The sequence below is a fragment of the Gadus morhua genome, chromosome 22 (genome assembly GCF_902167405.1).
Source record: "Gadus morhua chromosome 22, gadMor3.0, whole genome shotgun sequence".
Lineage (NCBI taxonomy): Eukaryota > Metazoa > Chordata > Actinopteri > Gadiformes > Gadidae > Gadus > Gadus morhua.
This window is the reverse complement of record NC_044069.1, coordinates 8,475,231-8,493,473: the sequence shown is the minus strand read 5'-3', so window position 1 is coordinate 8,493,473 and position 18,243 is coordinate 8,475,231. Positions and strand designations below refer to the sequence as shown.

Sequence of the window (18,243 nt, the reverse complement as noted above, 5' to 3'; positions counted from 1 at the left end):
GATAAAGTTGACTTCAGTTATATACTTCAGTTATATTCCTCAGTGAATAATCCGATTAGATGTCCCCCGTTGCATTCCAATATCTCACACTTCCTTGCTTTAAGGATAGTTTAGAATGACTCTAAACGGCGTTGACAATCCTTAGCAAACACAAGAGATGTGTCACTTTTTGCACAAGTACAAATTATTCATACGTCTTTTGAATTTATTTATAAGTGCATCGGCTCTGCCCAAAGCCCAATCGTAGTTCTCCAAATGGAGGTCTAGACCCATAATTAGAATCACTTCACAGTAAGTTTGGCATTGGGCCTGATGAACAGGGCTGTATAACAGCAGAAAAAAATTATATAATCCCCTATTTAAATTCTGTTCTCCATTCAACATAGAGACCATAGTAAAAACGCTGTTACACCGGATAATCTATCAATTTATCCCGACATTTGCCGTCATCCCAATTTGGCAGGAGTTTTTCGCCTTGGGATAATTTGTTTTTAAATCACAGGAGAGCAGGGAAAGACTTTAATAACAATTGTCCTCAACCACCATATACCTGCTGTTCTTGGTATTGGTAGCCATGGAACCGTTAGCTTTAATCAACATCATCAGGGTCTGAAATTAATACCTGCCAAATGGGGGGATAATGGTTGGCTCTGGCAGCAAAAACAACAATAAAGTCACCCACAAACGTGGTCGGAGGTGTATGGTGCCATTCATTAAAAAAATAAATAAATTGACCCTAACCCTATGATTTCGTGGATGAATGTTACATACGTGGCTTAAGAGTCAACGCGATTGGCCCTATTTGTGTGAAATGGCTGTTTGATAGACAGGCGATCTCTCGCGCGCTCTCTCGCGCTGTCTCTCTCTCTCTCTCTCTCTCTATCTCTCTCTCTCTCTCTCTCTCTCTCTCTCTCTCTCTCTCTCTCTCCCCCCTCTCTCTCTCCCCCCTCTCTCTCCCCCCTCTCTCTCTCTCTCTCTCTTGTTGTAAAGGGGTAAGTGGCAGGTTGAGGTTTGTTGATCCATCTGTCCAAGTGACTGGGGGAAATGTAAAATGTAAATTATATTTCAGACCGCCTGAATATGAAAAAGGGGAGGAATCTGCCGAAAAATATCCCTCAAAATATCCCCCGCTATTGAAAGGCTTTTGAGATGGATTTCTATGATGGATCCTGAGAGAATATGTGTTTGATGCTCACCTTAAATCGGAGACACGCATAAGCCCTTTGTGTAAGACCTTGAGCACACTAACAAATTGTATTTTTCCAAGAGTGCAGGTTAGTAGTAAGACAGTGGGCTAGGGTGTTGTAACACCAGAAGGTTGTGGGATATATCCCCAATGTAAACAACCTAACCAGTAGTTATCCTTGAGCAAGATAACCTAATCCTTATCTGTGCCTCAATGGCATGCATCTGAATTCTCTCTAATGGATAGTGTCTGCTAAAGTTCTATGTACTAGAATTACATTATATACAAACCAACGGCCGTGTCTCAGAATTTTTTTCTATCCTTTCGTGACGAAACATTTCCTAAGAAACACACACAGCATTTTAAATGTGGGCCTCTGATCTGGTCTGGCTTCCCCAGCGCCACGTTTCTGTGTCAAAAGACCAATGAACACCGGCTTCCCCCCTGATGGTGAATCACTGAGCTCGGATAAAAATGGAATGTTAAATGTCACCTCTGAATCCATTTTGTCTTCTAAGCTGTTGCATATTCAGCCTTCTGGTGCCCTTAGTGTTCCCTCTTGAAGCTCGGAGCTATTGATGAATTATTAACCAGCCTGTAAAATACATATACTGTACCTTTAAAGCTTAATGAGGCAGCCAATACATAGAAATCCATGGCTGGTTTTGCATTTTTAACACGACTGAGGCAGCCTAATATGCACCTGTGAATGAGCTACTTTACCTGTTAATTAATAAACACAGTGCCTGTAATGCAGTGAGTGTAGCTTTAATTATAATTATATCGTCGCGACAAGCTTTTAGTTCCCTGTAAATATGTCATTGTAACTGTAATTAATGAATGGGCCAATCTAATGCTTACCTGTAAACATGTGACTGTACCTCTTTGAATATTAACGGCCTATTTATTACACGTAAGTATAAGGACGGGCCTCTTAAAATCTTAACGAGGCAGACTCCAGCCTCAGTCACACCATTGTTCCCCGTGCCTTTCTGGGATAACCTTTAAGTAACCGCTGGTGATTTTACCTATTCACACATGCAGCTACGTCCTGGAAAATGTTGTGTGCCCTTTCACACATGGCATAGCAACGTCAGATTAGACGGGCCAAGGGACGGTCCAGAAGATGGCATTGATGCATGGGTGAAAGGGACTTTATGCTAACCTGTGAATGGGTTACTTGACCTCTTAACTATTAATGAAACCTTGTAACATTGGTCTGTGTCTTTCAATTATGTATGGGTGGCTGGGACGTGGTATATATATATACATAGGCCTATATGTATATTTATATATTTTCGAATATATAGTACATATATATATATTTGTAGAATCCTTGATGGATATGTTCTGTTTCTTTGGCATTGTGTAATACTAACTTGTTTAAAAAGAAAACACCATATTTTTTTATTTTCGTTAAGCTTTTATTTGTTGCTACAGTTAAAGTACTCATTTGTAGGAATCACGGCCAACATTTTAGCCTTAGGCTAAAAAAAATATTAAATAATTGAACAAATATACTATCTATATATTCCCTTACGACTACTTTAGACTACTTTCAGAAAGCCGTTAAACATTACGGTAAGTGGCCATATTGTAGGTTTTTAGCTCAATAATGCATCACGTCCACACAGATGGGGAAAAAAATTGAAGATCGTCTAGCGAATCACCCCACTGCACTATGTATGGACACATATTATAAATAGATGTTCTGCTGCTTAAGTACCATAATGTTTTTTCCATTATACATCGCCTCTCGTTCAACCACTGAACGTAGGCTTCAAAAACACAACTGTTTGATGGAGAAGCGCAATTGCCTCTATTGCATCATCTTGCTCGAGGTCAAATCAGCCGTGAGTGAGTAAAGATGGGCTGATGGATGAGCTCCCCCTTGCTGGTTTTCCTCCCAGTCTGTCTTTTTTTTTCAAAGAGCGTCTTATCTGTCAAAACTTCTACTTTGAAGCGTTAGCTTAGCGGCCGACGTGCTAGCTTCACAAAGACACCGCCACAAAGACAGGGGAAATTAAACCGTCTGAGAGAGAGCAGAGTAGCATTTGATCAGTTTCTCAAACCCACTGGTGGGGAACGGGGGGAGGGTACACATGCATGGCTAACCTTCAGTGCAACCATGATTAAAATACCCATCTTGTAATATCGGAACACATTGAACAAGCATATGCCGCGCTCTTAGCGATGCACTCTGTGTAATGACGTCTCTAGCAGCAGGAAGTAGATTAAGGGGTTGTATCGGTGAATCCAGAGAGAAAGAGAGGGACGGCGGGGAGAGTAATAGGGAAGAGAGTTGGGCTAGGGAAGAAGGGGAAGGGAAGGAAATGGAGGGGGATAAGTGTATTAAAGAATAAGCAGTGTGATGGATACATTGAGAGTAAAAGCTTTTGCCGGTATGAGATGGTATACCAGCGAGAGAGGATGAGATGCTATCAAGGGGGATTCTAGTTTCAGCTTCAAGACGGATGCCTATTTTTTTTTTTTTACCAAATACAATATTCAGAGACTTTATTCCCACTGTTACTCCACAGGGCTCCGACTCCACCAGGGTTTCATGCTAAGGCAGGGGTGTATCGTCATTATATTGAAGCCTCAGCCTTTTGCTTTACCGAGATTCGTATCAATCTCATGAAGATGAACAAAGATGGAAGCAAGAAGGCCAGTAGGTGGATAAGGCCCATGAGTATTGATTTGTAACTTTGTACTCGATTTACATACCTTGTCAGCTGAATTGTCAAGGTTGGTATAGTGGTGTCTCGAATGTATCATACTCTATTTATTGACGTGCATAAGATGGATGGAAAACGAAATGAGGGAGGGGATGCAGAGAGTCCACACTGAGTTATATTGTCTTTCTTTATCTGTGTTTTAAAAACTCCTCTACCCACGCACACAAACACACTGACATATACAAATCTCATATTTATGACTCAAATTGAGTTGCATTCGTTATCGAACAACAGTAATGACCAAAACCGGGCCGATGGACAGGTGCGTACTGCGTAGATAATGTTATTATACATTGGTATCATTTTTAAATTCTCCCATTTTGCAAGACAAAAAAATGATATATAAGCCTGTCTCACTGTGTTTACCCCGCGCGGCAAAAATGTGTTACGGTTTTCGTATCTCCTCTCGCTCAGGGACACCTAACACACACAGACACACAGACACACAGACACAGACACACACACACACACACACACACACACACACACACACACACACACACACACATGCATGCTAATGTTCCGTTCATCATACCTATATCAGTATCCAAACAGAACATTAACTCCAGTGGGGGGGCCACTGATCCTACCCCACGTTCTGATGTGTTGATTGGTCCGGGCTGGGCCTGGGGATTTGTATTCTATCTGAAACTAAATAAATAAAGAATCTGCAAATTTAATCTAATTTGGGCACCTCACGTTGCCATTCATCCAACATACTCAAATCCAACATGCTCAGTGAGGTTGTGCTTTTTGTGCGTGTGGGTTGTATAGCTCACATGCACATGTGTGCGTGTGTGAATGCGTAATTGTGTGAGGTAGTGTGCATTTTTGGCTTTATATGAGTTTGTGTGTGCATGCTTGTATGTGTGTGCATGTGTATGAGTTAGTGTGCATTTTTGTTTGTTGGAGTGTGCGTGTGTGAGAGTTATTGTTGGAAGTGTTTGCATGCGAGTTAGCTAGCGTGTCTGTCTGTGTGTGTTGACCAAGTGTGGCTTTGTGTATGTGTAGACTAAGTGTGTCTGTGTTTTTGAGTGAGTTAGTGTGTGTGTGTGTGTGTGTGTGTGTGTGTGTGTGTGTGTGTGTGTGTGTGTGTGTGTGTGTGTGTGTGTGTGTGTGTGTGTGTGTGTGTGTGTGTGTGTGTTGACTAACTGTGCCTGTGTGTTTGTGTGAGTTAGTCTGGGAGTGTATGCGTGTGTTGACTAAATGTGCCTGTGTGTTTGTGTGAGTTATTTTGTGGAAGTGTGTGTGTGTGTGTGTGTGTGTGTGTGTGTGTGTGGAGTGAAATCCTATTGGAGTGATTCATCGGGTGTCATCATGGCCTTGTCACAACGCTGTCTCCCCGCTCTGCTGTATTTCATCCATTTAAAACAAGCAGGAATAAACCCCTGGGAGGGACGCGTCGAGCAGCCTCACGCTGCACGGACGCGTGCCAGCACACACACACACACACACACACACACACACACACACACACACACACACACACACACACACACGCACACGCACGCATACGCACTTTCCTTTCTTAAATGTACATAGAAACTGCTTGAACAATCTCCAACCGTGTGCAACGCTCCTTTGGCTTCCACAAAGACGTGTCTTCGCCCATGTGTGTGTGTGTGTGTTTACGATCCTGACTGGCTCTTTCCTGATCCTCTCTCTTCTGTTTCGTCTCAGGTTGGCGGGCAGCAACATCCCGTCGCCGATTGTCAGCAACAAGAACTGGCTCCGCCTACACTTCGTCACCGATAGCAACCACCGTTACCGTGGTTTCAGTGCGCACTACCAAGGCAAGTGTCCATACCCATGTCTACATATGGACAACATTGCATACTTTACATGCACACATAGACACACACACACACACACACACACACACATACACATTTGTTCCCACGCACAAGCGTAGACACACACACACACACACAAACTAATGCATCTGTTTTGGGTTGATACATCTTTGCAGTTGTATTGGCTTCTTTGGCTATACATTTTCTAGTGCACTTTCTATTCATGTATTTTTTTTTTTTTTTTTTTAAAGGATCTCCTGTTTGCCATCATCCACCTGCCACTAATTACAGCTGATCTTCCTCCTATATAAACACTTGAGCCTCTCCCTCTCTCTCCTCCACTCATCTGTTTATTTTCGCAACTTTCCCTATCTCTCTCTCTCTCTCTCTCTCTCTCTCTCTCTCTCTCTCTCTCTCTCTCTCTCTCTCTCTCTCTCTCTCTCTCTCTCTCTCCCTCCCCTTATCTCTCTTCCTCCCCTTATCTTCATAAATTTCTGTCTCTCTCCCTATCTCCTTCTTACTGCTTTCACTCTCTTCCTCTTCTTCACGTTTTCTGCCTCTCTTCTTTCTCTGTTTCCCATGCACTCTCGCTCCCTTCTATTTCTCGACTACCCTCCCTCCCTCCCTCCCTCCCTCCCTCCTCTCTTGCTCCCTGGTAAGGGCCACAGACAGCTATCTCTGACACAGGCCCTGACTTGTGGAAAAACACTCTTGGCTTTTGTTCCTGTTTTTTCCCCCGAAATAGATAATGCACAAATGTCTGGAACCTGCACACAGTCACGGACCGAATGCGAAAATGAGACAATTTCTCTTTTTTATTGTCCATATAGGGTCTAGTTTTTTGTCTTTTTGGTAATTTCCTGGTCTTCTCTGCCCTCCTGGCTTAAAAATGCACTTTGCCTCGCTTCTAAAGAAATACATTTTTTGTGTTTGTGTGTCTCTGTGTATGTGTGTGTGCGCAACTGTGATTTTTTGTAGTTATATTTGAATGGATACTTAACTGTATAAGATGAAAATACTATTTTAGCAATCATATATATTTTTTTAATTTAATACAATATAACCAGATGAATTAATTAATACATTTGTACATGTAGTTGAGAGACTTGAGGTAGATGAAGAATCAAAAGCATGCCAGCAAGATTTTTGTAACCAAATACATTAAGATGTGTATTCCTATATAGCTTTTAAAACCTTTGTCAAAAGCTTTTTTGTGCTGCATACGGATATAGACAAACGGTTCCCAAAATCAGCTTTTCACTCCTCCCTAAATTGTTTATGTTCTGCATACACGACAGAATTAAATAAATTCTCAAAATGTCCCCCACTTGCGACCAACCACTTCTCTCTGAATCCGAGGCCACCACCAATGACCAGCAAGACATTTTTATCATTTCGCAAATATTGTGCTTCACTTTGTTGAAATTTAATTTGATTGGCCTCCGGCTCATTCCAGTTTCCCTACTCCATTATCAAAGCACTACTTTTCTTTAGGGAAAGTGGAAAAACCAGCTGGTGTCGACTGTGTGTGTTTTTGTGGGAGCGGATGACCTAATTTTTTTTCATACATTTTAGGAAGAGTTAAAAGCTCTCTGAAATGCATAGTAAGTGTGTTCCCGCGGTTAGGTCAAGTAGTAGTGTTTCTCGCTAGCACCTGTTGAACTTCAAACGGATAGTGTTTAAAGCTAGCTAACAACACATCCACTGATTTTTCCTTTGGTTTCTTAACCTAGAAACCAAGTATCCTAGCTTCTTTCAGGCCTGTTTTTTTCTTTGTTTTAAAATGGTCACAATTGGGGCATGCTAAACTAAGAGGGCAAGAAGGCTCTAAATCGAAAGCAGGTACTGTAGGCCTATCTGTATCCAGTTGATGGCATTTCTGGCCTTCCTGTTAAGCTAAAGCTGTCTTAACCGAGTGATGTAGAGCTGTGAATGTGGCCTTCACACCTTTAGAACCATTTGAAAGAGTGTCTCTATAGGATGTGAACACTCGTACATACACACTCGTCGCATAGTTACACAAAGAACGCTGGACTTTTACAGGCAGGCTGTTTTTGTAAATATAATGCATGGTAGTGTGAATTTATTTGTGATTATGGCCCGTGTGATATCTACAGGCGGAAATGATGCAAGAGTGGTGTTGATTCTCCGGCACTGCCGGTCGGGGAGGACGTTTTGAGTGGCCACAGGTGATATTGGTAATGGTAAAAAATAAATATGAATGTAAAGGTCTTTGTAGCGTATCTGCTGGAGACACAGAGGCTTAACTCCCGGAGCCTTGATGACGTTGTTCGATATTAAACGGCCCACTTCAAAATGTAAAACCCAAGCACGCCCCACCTTGTCTGAAGGTGTTTGTAGAGGGGGCTACACTCAGTGTACCTTCTTAAATGAAAGCCTTGACTAACGGACATCCATAATTATGAGGATAAACACCAATTGTGCAGTTTGTTTTAGAAAATTACCTTTTAGTACTTTTTAAACGACAGACCTTGATAAACCTGTTCCACTCGGCACCCTCCACCTCTTCCTGTCTCTCCTTTATGCTCAAACTATTTTTTCCTATTTTCTTGTCTCTTAATCCGCCCTCTCTTCTATCGCTATCACTTCTTTGCAAAATTGCCTTGAAACTATTTCCACCTCTGGCTAAGCCCCGCCCCCTTCACACCTGGCAGACAGTAGCTCATTACCTCTGTGTCTGTCTTCTCCCGAACATCCAATTTGATTGATTGATTGATTGACTGACTGACACCCCAGACGAGAGATTCTGTTAATTGGTTAAATCGATTTTTTAATTGATCCAAATTAGTGTTAAAAAAAGGTTAATTAACATGTTAATGAGGGTTTTCCAGTCGGATAGGTTAGTTGAGTAATTAGAAGAGCATTAGAGGGGGCTTAACGAGTCGCTGATTGAAGGCTATCTTTAGTCAGCTGTCAATCATTTTATTCATTTATTTATTGTCTTTGTGTGGAGACGTGGGTTACATAAGTTCACACACGTACATGCACACACACACACACACACACACACACACACACACACACACACACACACACACACACACACACACACACACACACACACACACACACAGTCACTAACGCTAGTACAAATAAAAAATAAACACCATAATGTCAACAGTTTGCAACTATAGTTAAAAAAAATTCACACTTCATTGAAGCAATTTGAGGTCTGTCTCTCTCTGAGAATTATGACGTGGCTCTACTTTGGCAAGTTACCTTCACAATACATCACAATGCTGTCATGGGAGGCACGGGATCTAGGCACCGGCAGTTAGCTGGGCCCACTTCAGGATGTGTGTGTGTGTGTGTGTGTGTGTGTGTGCGTGTCTTTGTGGTCAGCGGGAGCAAGTCTGTGTTATAGGTCAAGCTTTTGGCTCTGGAAAAATATCTTTCTTTCAAATGTTGAACTCATGAATATTTAATTTTCACCCCTAATGATTTGTGTGAGGAAAGAGAGATAGAGAGTGATAGAAAGAACATTGAAATGGACGACAATGTAACAAAATTCCATATCCAGAGAGAACCTCACACGGTTGAACGTGTTTAAACGGTTGGCAGTATGTTTTGGCAAAATATGAAAGTATGAAACATTCTGAGGCATCATCGCACTGCTGCCGATGTAAAAACCTGTTGCAGAGAGAGAGAGAGAGAGAGAGAGAGAGAGAGAGAGAGAGAGAGAGAGAGAGAGAGAGAGAGAGAGAGAGAGAGAGAGAGAGAGAGAGAGAGAGAGAGAGAGAGAGAGAGAGAGAGAGAGAGAACAAACGAACTACCTAACAGTTGGCTCTGTAGTAAATGTATTTAGCCACTTTAAAGCCCGGGGACCCTCTCAATAGCCAAACAGAAGCCAACGGTACTAATGGACCTAATTTGAATACCTAATTGATACCCACAAACTGTCCTGTGTGAACATGCTATAGGCTCAAACGGTTTCTGGATTTTTTTTCCAGACCCTAAAAGAAAGTCATTTTCCACGCGTCTGGACACATTACACCCCAAAGCATATAACAATCAGCAAGATATGGAACGTTTTCTTTTCATCCATATAATCTCTAACAGTTTAGTCCATAAGTATAAATACACACACACAGACACACACACACACACACACACACACACACACACACACACACACACACACACACACACACACACACACACACACACACACACACACACACACACACACACACACACCCACACACACACACACACACACAAACAAACAGATGTTAAAGCTATACGTAGTGGGCTCCATTGATTCATCTTTGAGGTTCAGCGGTAGCTCAACAATGGGTCAAGTGCCATGTACACATACAGTATATTCAACCCTTGACATACTGATACCCACGGACTAATCTCTGTTTTGAATCCTGTACAATTCACGCTTAATTAAGGCTCAAGACTCAAACTTATGTTGCTTAATTCCTGACCTAAATTTAATATTTACAGAGAAACTTGAGCAACGCTAACAACATCTGCTAGCATGACACGGCTGAGCGATGACGCAGTACTTTTTGAATCCATGAAACCTGCTAACGGTTGCTAATGCCAACTTTAACCCTGGGTTCTGGGTTGATATAATATTTTTTTTTCTGCAATCCTAAATAATACATTAATCGTGCGGACACACAGGGATGAGGGCATTGCGCTGACTCTCTTTCTTGAAAAAAAGTAATATTAAAACCGCTTAAAATTCCCCCCCTGAGCGAGACCAAGGTTGCTCGCGCTCACGCTACCACAGAATAACTGTTCTCGAGGGAAGCGACGGTAATAATACATCTGCAGCTTCTTCGCAATATTTTTCCGTGTGCTAGGCTCATCTTTTGTGCTGCTCTGCCGAACGGCTCCGATGCGCTGACCCGTGGTGAACTGCCGTTGATGTTGCGTCGAGTTGTGGTCAGGGATAAAGTACGGCGAGACTGGTAATTATCGCAAAGGGTGACTCAAAATGGAGGGGTCTTGAATCACCATGAAGGACGTCCGATTTTGTCAGATAGTCAGATGCTCGATTGAGCATTCCACAAAGCGGTGTAATAAAAGCCGCCGTTGCAATGTTGGTTCTAAGGGCCTGCTGATCTGTGACGATGAGCGACCAGCCCGCACAGAATTACACCCTTAAACAACCCCCTGTTTTACCTTTTAGGACACTGCTACCTATGGTAAGGTAACATTTGTGGTTCCTCTGACTGCGCTTTCAAGGAGTCATTTTGCGCTGTGGCAATTATTTATAATGAGTCAGAAAAGAGGAAAAAATCGTCTAACCTTACCAGCCCCACTTTCAGACAGCCAGACAAATTAGAAGGAAGGTCTGCCAGTCAGGCAGCCAGTGATTCTGTCAGTTAGTAACTTACCGTCCTCCGACAATATGTAAACGATGCATTTGGTATCAGTAGCAAATACTAGGTCCGTTAGCCTACAGTCTTTCAGAGTTTCACTGTTGCGTCTCTTAAGTTAGCTTAGAATCTTCTTGAGTTATGTTTTAATATTCTAAATCACTTTTCAGTATGCCATAATCCAGCTAACTGGGTATCATTGGTGGGAAACTTAAGTCAGTTGCAATTTGTGTAGCCTCCATGCTTTGTGATGTCTTGCTCGTTAGAGAAGGTCAAGTATAGCTTCAGTCAGCTAGCAAAGTTATGACAGGCCGTCTAGCCAGTTGAAACTTTGCCAGAAGCTCCATTTACTGCACAAATGGCAGTTTTGCGAACTAGTCAGTATTATCGTGTGAGAGTAGCCGCTTCAACGCACAGCCCCTATTAGGGAGGAGTCCTTTTCCTTCTCACAGCGCACAACTTCTACTTCCTGAGTTGTGGTTGAGTAGTTGTCCCCACTTTTTCTAAATGCTCCAGCCTACATGTACTTTGGGTCTCGAGTAACTAGATCTAGAAATCCTTAACAGAGAAGCGTTGTATTACATTCGCTTATCGTTTTGTTTCCGTGGGGATATATTTTCATGAACACCGTGTCCAGAGACAAGCTTTCCCACATCTTCCAGTATTCCTGAGAAGTTGGCTCTCCACTTTGAAAACCACCTTTATTAAGGGCAACTTTACCTCAGTGGAGAGAATTCATTAGATTTAAAAAAGTTGGCAGCTGTATATGCTTATCTTTATGTAGGCTAGTTATGTTTGTGTATAAAGTATGTCATTATCAAGTACAGTGAATGAGTAACAATATATAATATAATACTTCACATACAATGTAATAACAATATAATATATTTGTACTTTATTTATTAAAATATTTGTGTTTCAATAGCAATGTTCTGTAAAATAATACGCTCGGAACACAGCACAGCGTGCTCATGACACATTAATTTGTAACCTTTCTTTAGCATTCAGTTTAACAGAACGTCATCACTCATGCCTAAATGGATAATGATGTTCACGGGAAATTCGGGAAACATGGTGAATAAAACATAAATTCACGGTGTGTTCGTCAGACTCTTTTGACTGGATCCATACGGCCCCTCCAGGGGACGTCTGCAGTGATGTCATCCATCACGGCGGAACAGACACACAGACAAAATGGCTGCCAGACAGGCCTCCTCTGCATGCGTTGGCGGGTTCTATTGAAATGTATGGGAAATGATTTACCTCGGTTCCCTTTGCACAGGATAGAGCTTAAAAATGGGAAAAAGTCTGTGGACAGTCTGGGCATATATCCAGTCGTGGAAAGGCGCGCATATATAGTGAGTCCCCGTCTATTTTAGACGATGTGGGACGGATGGGCTAATGGCAACACACACAAAAGGACAGACAAAAAATACAAAAAAAAGTGAACTCTTAATGAATTCAACTCAAGACTGTATATCTATTTTAGTGCATACAACTAAGATATCTCCTCCTTATCTCCAACTCGCCCCCCCCCCCTACCAATCATCACACTCTTTATAAAGCCACCTTGGTCCCATTGGATCAAAGCAGGCTACATCGATGTGACAACGTCACTATCATCTGCGGTGGTGTTAGCGCCGGCCTTCCCATCAAGTGCCCTCGGAGGCCAGAGAGAGCTTTTTGAAGTGTGCAGACCCACCCAGGTGGACCTGCATCAGCCCTCAGTCTGACTAATCCTCCCGGACTCGTGTCCACTCCGATGTCCGCCGGGTCTGGGAATGTGCGTCGCGCGCTGTGTGTTTTGGAGAGTGTCACTGTGCATTGTGTTGTTTGTGAGTGTCGGCGAGTTTCCCCATGACTTTTGCGTGGAACACTTTAGTATTTGTCATCCATGTTTAACTCTCAAGTGTGCTTGTGTTTGTGTGTGTGTGTGTGTGTGTGTGTGTGTGTGTGTGTGTGTGTGTGTGTGTGTGTGTGTGTGTGTGTGTGTGTGTGTGTGTGTGTGTGGTTGCTTGTCAATCTATATATCCATCAATATACATCCTATGTCCCTGAATGTGATTGGATAGCATTCATGCATGTTCATAATTATGTGTGAGTGTGTGTATGTGGGCGCGCGTGTGTGAGTACACAAGTGTGTATTCCTATCTGTCTGAGCACATCGCGCCCGGGCCGGGTACAAACAATCCATTTCCTTCCCCTTGTGGCAGTCGCCCACCAATCACATCGCTCCATCATCTCTACTCATTACGTATTCATGAGTTTCTATGTCTGCGGGGGTTGTGATTGGCTCATAATGAACGACGGAGGGCATCATCAGTCAAGCCGAGCCACGCAGCCACCGAAATCAGTCAGTCAGCACAATAGTAGCGCCTGGCAACAGTCGGCACGGAAACATTTTTCACACTTTTATTCCCCCACTCCCCCCCCAAAGAATTGAGACCTGCACTCGCTCAAGGCGGATTGAAACTCTCGGTAGTGGGTTACTGTACGGATCCGGCTCAATCTGGCGCCCCTGTAACCTCCCCCTGCCCCCCCTCCCCCCAAACCCAACTCCAGCCCGCTGCCACCGCGGTTACCCAAAACGCATCAGAATGATGCATTCGTCGTGAGTTGGTAGTCGCTAAGTATAGCGCTGGGTAATTACTACAGCCCGCGCCGCGGCAGCACGGGTAAGATGGAGTGTCCTGTTTACCAACTGCAAAGAAAGAAAGAAAAAAATCATAGATGGCGTATAAATAATTCTCGGGACGTAGTATTTTAATTTTTTTATTATTTTGCTTTTTTTGTTCTTTTTCTCGTCAGCTGCTGACGATACAACAGTTTTAGGAAAATGATGCAGAGCAATAAATCTTGTGTCGCATACAGTATATATACACTGCTCAAAAAAATAAAGGGAACACCAAGAAATGCAATCCCACACCATTACTGACCCACCGCCAAACCGGTCATGCTGGAGGATGTAGCAGGCACTAGAACGTTCTCCACGGCGTCTCCAGACTCTGTCGCGTCTGTCACATGTGCTCAGTGTGAACCTGCTTTCATCTGTGAAGAGCACAGGGCACCAGGGGCGAATTTGCCAATCTTGGTGTTCTCTGGCAAATGCCAAACGTCCTGCACGGTGTTGGGCTGTAAGCACAACCCCCACCTGTGGACGTCGGGCCCTCATACAACCCTCATGGAGTCTGTTTCTGACCGTTTGAGCAGACACATGCACATTTGTGGCCTGCTGGAGGTCATTTTGCAGGGCTCTGGCAGTGCTCCTCCTGTTCCTCCTTGCACAAAGGTGGAGGTAGCGGTCCTGCTGCTGGGTTGTTGCCCTCCTACGGCCTCCTCCACGTCTCCTGATGTACTGGCCTGTCTCCTGGTAGCGCCTCCATGCTCTGGACACTACGCTGACAGACACAGCAAACCTTCTTGCCACAGCTCGTATTGATGTGCCATCCTGGATGAGCTGCACTATCTGAGCCACTTGTGTGGGTTGTAGACTCCGTCTCATGCTACCACTATAGTGAATGCACCGCCAGCATTCAAAAGTGACCAAAACATCAGCCAGAAAGCATAGGAACTGAGAAGTGGTCTGTGGTCACCACCTGCAGAACCACTCCTTTATTGGGGGTGTCTTGCTAATTGCCTATCATTTCCACCTGTTGTCTATTCCAGTTGCACAACAGCATGTTGAATTGATTGTCAATCAGTGTTGCTTCCTAAGTGGACAGTTTGATTTCACAGAAGTGTGATTGACTTGGAGTTACATTGTGTTGTTTAAGTGTTCCCTTTATTTTTTTGAGCAGTTTATATATATATATATTTGGCTTTACACACACTGTAGTGCTCTTTATTCTTTAGTCCTTTCGCAGTTGCTTTCATGCAAAGCGCCCTGCAGTGAACAAAGAACTACCATTGAGCAGGAATTCGAGGTCTGCATCTCGCTCACGCATCTCGACATGTAGACCGTGAACACTGGGCTTCAAACCCACAAACATTCAGCTCAGCGATGCATCAAGCGCCATAACGACCAGATTACTCGGCCATTGTTTTGTGTTGTTTTAAGAGGGTGTATTTCTCCGACACTGGCTTGCAGCCCTGACGCGCTAGATTCATTTCTTCCTCCCAACATTGTGGAGCTAATTACACTGGGGGCCTGCGACGAGGCAATACGGGGACACGTAATGCAGTAATTAGTTCCTTCTTAGAAGGATGAGATCGCCAGAGCTCTGAGCGTTTGTTAGCTTTGACGGCATATTGTGTGATGATGAAAATAAAGGAAGAAATTAATGGAATCAGTTACGGCCACGAGCATCGCCTACTCCTGGCACACTGGCTTTGCACACCAGCAGTAAACAATGGGGTGCTACTATACCACCGTTAACTCACGATGACCACGTCTTTCTGTGATGAACATACAAGCGAGTTCCAAAGATTATTGTTCTTACTTTTTCTCTTTCGTTTATACTGTACTCAGCCTACACTGTTTTTCAGTTCGGACATCTCAATCTAACCAACCGACACGTCGTCACGGCTGAACTACATCGACCCCTACCTTATACACGTTGTCTGTAAATGATGTGCGTGCAGTAACACAACAGATATACAACCGAATGATCTGTAGTTATTAAAGAGTTTTGTGATGGTCTTCGTGCCGGCCACTGGTCACAGGTCCCAGGCAGGATTGAAGGGGTCTTCACGCGAAGACCCATTTAGTCCTGCCTGTGAACTGTAAAGCTCCCTTCTCACTCATCCTTTTGGGCTGCGCTTCAAACATTGACTAAAGGGAAACATATTCCACTGTCACCGAGCCAAACCAATCCACTCAATTGAATCACTGGCTCCCCCTTAGTTGTACTTATTTCCTTGCCAAAGAAAATGTAACAGTCTAATTTAAATGTTAGGTTTCGAGGAAGAGGAAATTCAACAAGAGGCTGTGTCTTCACTAAATGCAACGGTCGCTGTCTAAATCACTTGAATATAAATGATTTACGCGTACCACCTGCAGGGAGAAAAATCTCTTTGAGGAAGGCTTGTCAGTTAATGGGCGCGGATGACATAATTCAGCTTTTTGTCCCACTGAAGTCGTTTTGAAGGGACACAACAATGAAGAGGCAATCTTTGGCCGCCGCTCACAACTAATGTGTATCTTGCAAAGCGACAGATAGTAGATACGTACTCACCCTAGGTGCCATAAAATGCCACATTGTTGTCCATAAAACACATTCCAAACACAACGCCGAGCTATCAGGTTTCTTTAGTCTCAGGAATCTAACCTTTCGATGGCTTTCACTGTTATTTTCACACCAGACATCCGTGTTAAGGCCCAAGGGAGGTGGAAAAAGTACCGCATGTGTGTGTGATGTCGCTTATGAACACACATCTGCCTCTCTTTCAACATCGTTTTGTATTGATTCCCACACAAAAACGGAGACATTAAGTTTCATCAACCGTTTGCACATTTGTACACTTGTAGGACGGGGAAGTAAGATGTATTTCCGCGGTAGTTATGTTCGTTAACCACGTAAATGTAGCGACATATTTGTTATGTAGATGTTTAGATCTGCTTTTGTTACATCGATTGACATTTAAAGTTTTTCATCTGCTTGCTGCAGTATTGGCATTGTGACTGCACTTCCACAACAGGCGCATTTAACTCTGAATGACACGCATTCACCAAGGACTGCGGTTATGTAGGATGCACCCAGTGCATCCTACTATAAGAAAACAGTGGGCCGGAAAGCTGCTGAGAATACAAACTGATTCTCACCCCTGTTCGACAGCCATGGCTGTAGTTACGTATTCATAACTCATTCATGTAATTTATAACCCATGTAGTGCCCCCGACAGAAGGGAACTGGAAACACAGATGGTTCTGCAGGCACTTGGTTGGATGGATGGTTGAATGAATGGATGGATGGATGATTGTAAGGCTGGATGATCCTTGCATTCATCCATCCATTGGTTTGATGAAACATTCCACACACACACACACACACACACACACACACACACACACACACACACACACACACACACACACACACACAAAAAGCAATCTCCATTCATCTTCATACCAAAAAAAACAAATCCATCCCATGTACAAGTGTGCATGCTGAAACGTGTTACACGGCCCGATGTGCAGCATTTAATAAATACTGACTTCATTAAGCCATCAGCGCCAAGGTAATTACAATATGCTTGATATATTCTCATGTATGAGGCCGCTGTGAAACATTTGGGTAATTGCCAGGATTACCAGCAGAATGTACATTACTATGGTGAATCATATATATTTCTCTCTCGCTCTCTCTCTTTATATGTATGTATGTATGTATGTATGTATGTATGTATGTATGTATGTATGTATGTATGTATGTATGTATGTATGTATGTATGTATGTATGTATGTATGTATGTATGCATGCATGTATGCATGCATGCATGTATGCTTGTATGTATGTATGTATGTATGTATTAGGGGTGTAAAAAAAAAAAGTCACAGTTCAGTAAGTACCTCTGTTTTGAAGTCATGGTGCGGTCCAGGACGGCAGGCCTACGCTTCATAGTTAAGGGACATTTTTTGACAAAACTGCTTGTTTGTCAACGGAGAATGGCCGTAGATCAGCAGCATTGAAAACACCAATAAACTTGGTTATGGCCTTTGCATTTCTGAATTCCCAAACAGGGGTTGTTGGGCTGCTGAGGGGTCCCGTAGTTACGGAGGCGGATTACGGAGTCGGAGTAGTATACTTTGGCTTAACGGTCCGGGGGGAACTCGGACTTCAAGTTTTAAATTCTGCATCGCAAAACAAGCCTTTACATTCGCCATATTAACACTATGTACTCCACATCTACGCACCACGGTACACCTCTGTAACCGCACCCAAGTGCCTGTACCGTGACAGTAGAGAGAGAGGGAGGGAGAGAGGGAGAGAGGGAGAGAGGGAGAGGGAGGGGGGGGGGAGGGAGAGGGAGGGGGAGGGGGGGAGGGGGAGAGAGAGAGATAAAAGCACATGAATTTGTGTGTTATTTGTCACCGTTCAGTGCATTAGCCTGTCAGGTCGTTATGAAAATGAGAGCCGTCAGCCTGCATATCACTCATTCATAAAACTCATGCCCTCACACAAGCTGTCTTCCAGGGCCATGATATTTGCATCTTATTTCATGTTTATTTT

At 43.3% G+C, this 18,243-nt stretch overlaps 1 protein-coding gene across 1 annotated transcript in view; it reads left to right on the top strand.

Moving 5' to 3' along the window:
* Positions 1-18,243, top strand: part of LOC115536286 (CUB and sushi domain-containing protein 3) — a 327,005-nt gene that overhangs the window by 169,646 nt on the left and 139,116 nt on the right. Inside the window, exon 6 of the mRNA XM_030348078.1 lies at positions 5,605-5,717. Coding sequence (XP_030203938.1) covers positions 5,605-5,717 — 113 coding nt within the window. The remainder of the gene's footprint in view (positions 1-5,604; positions 5,718-18,243) is intronic.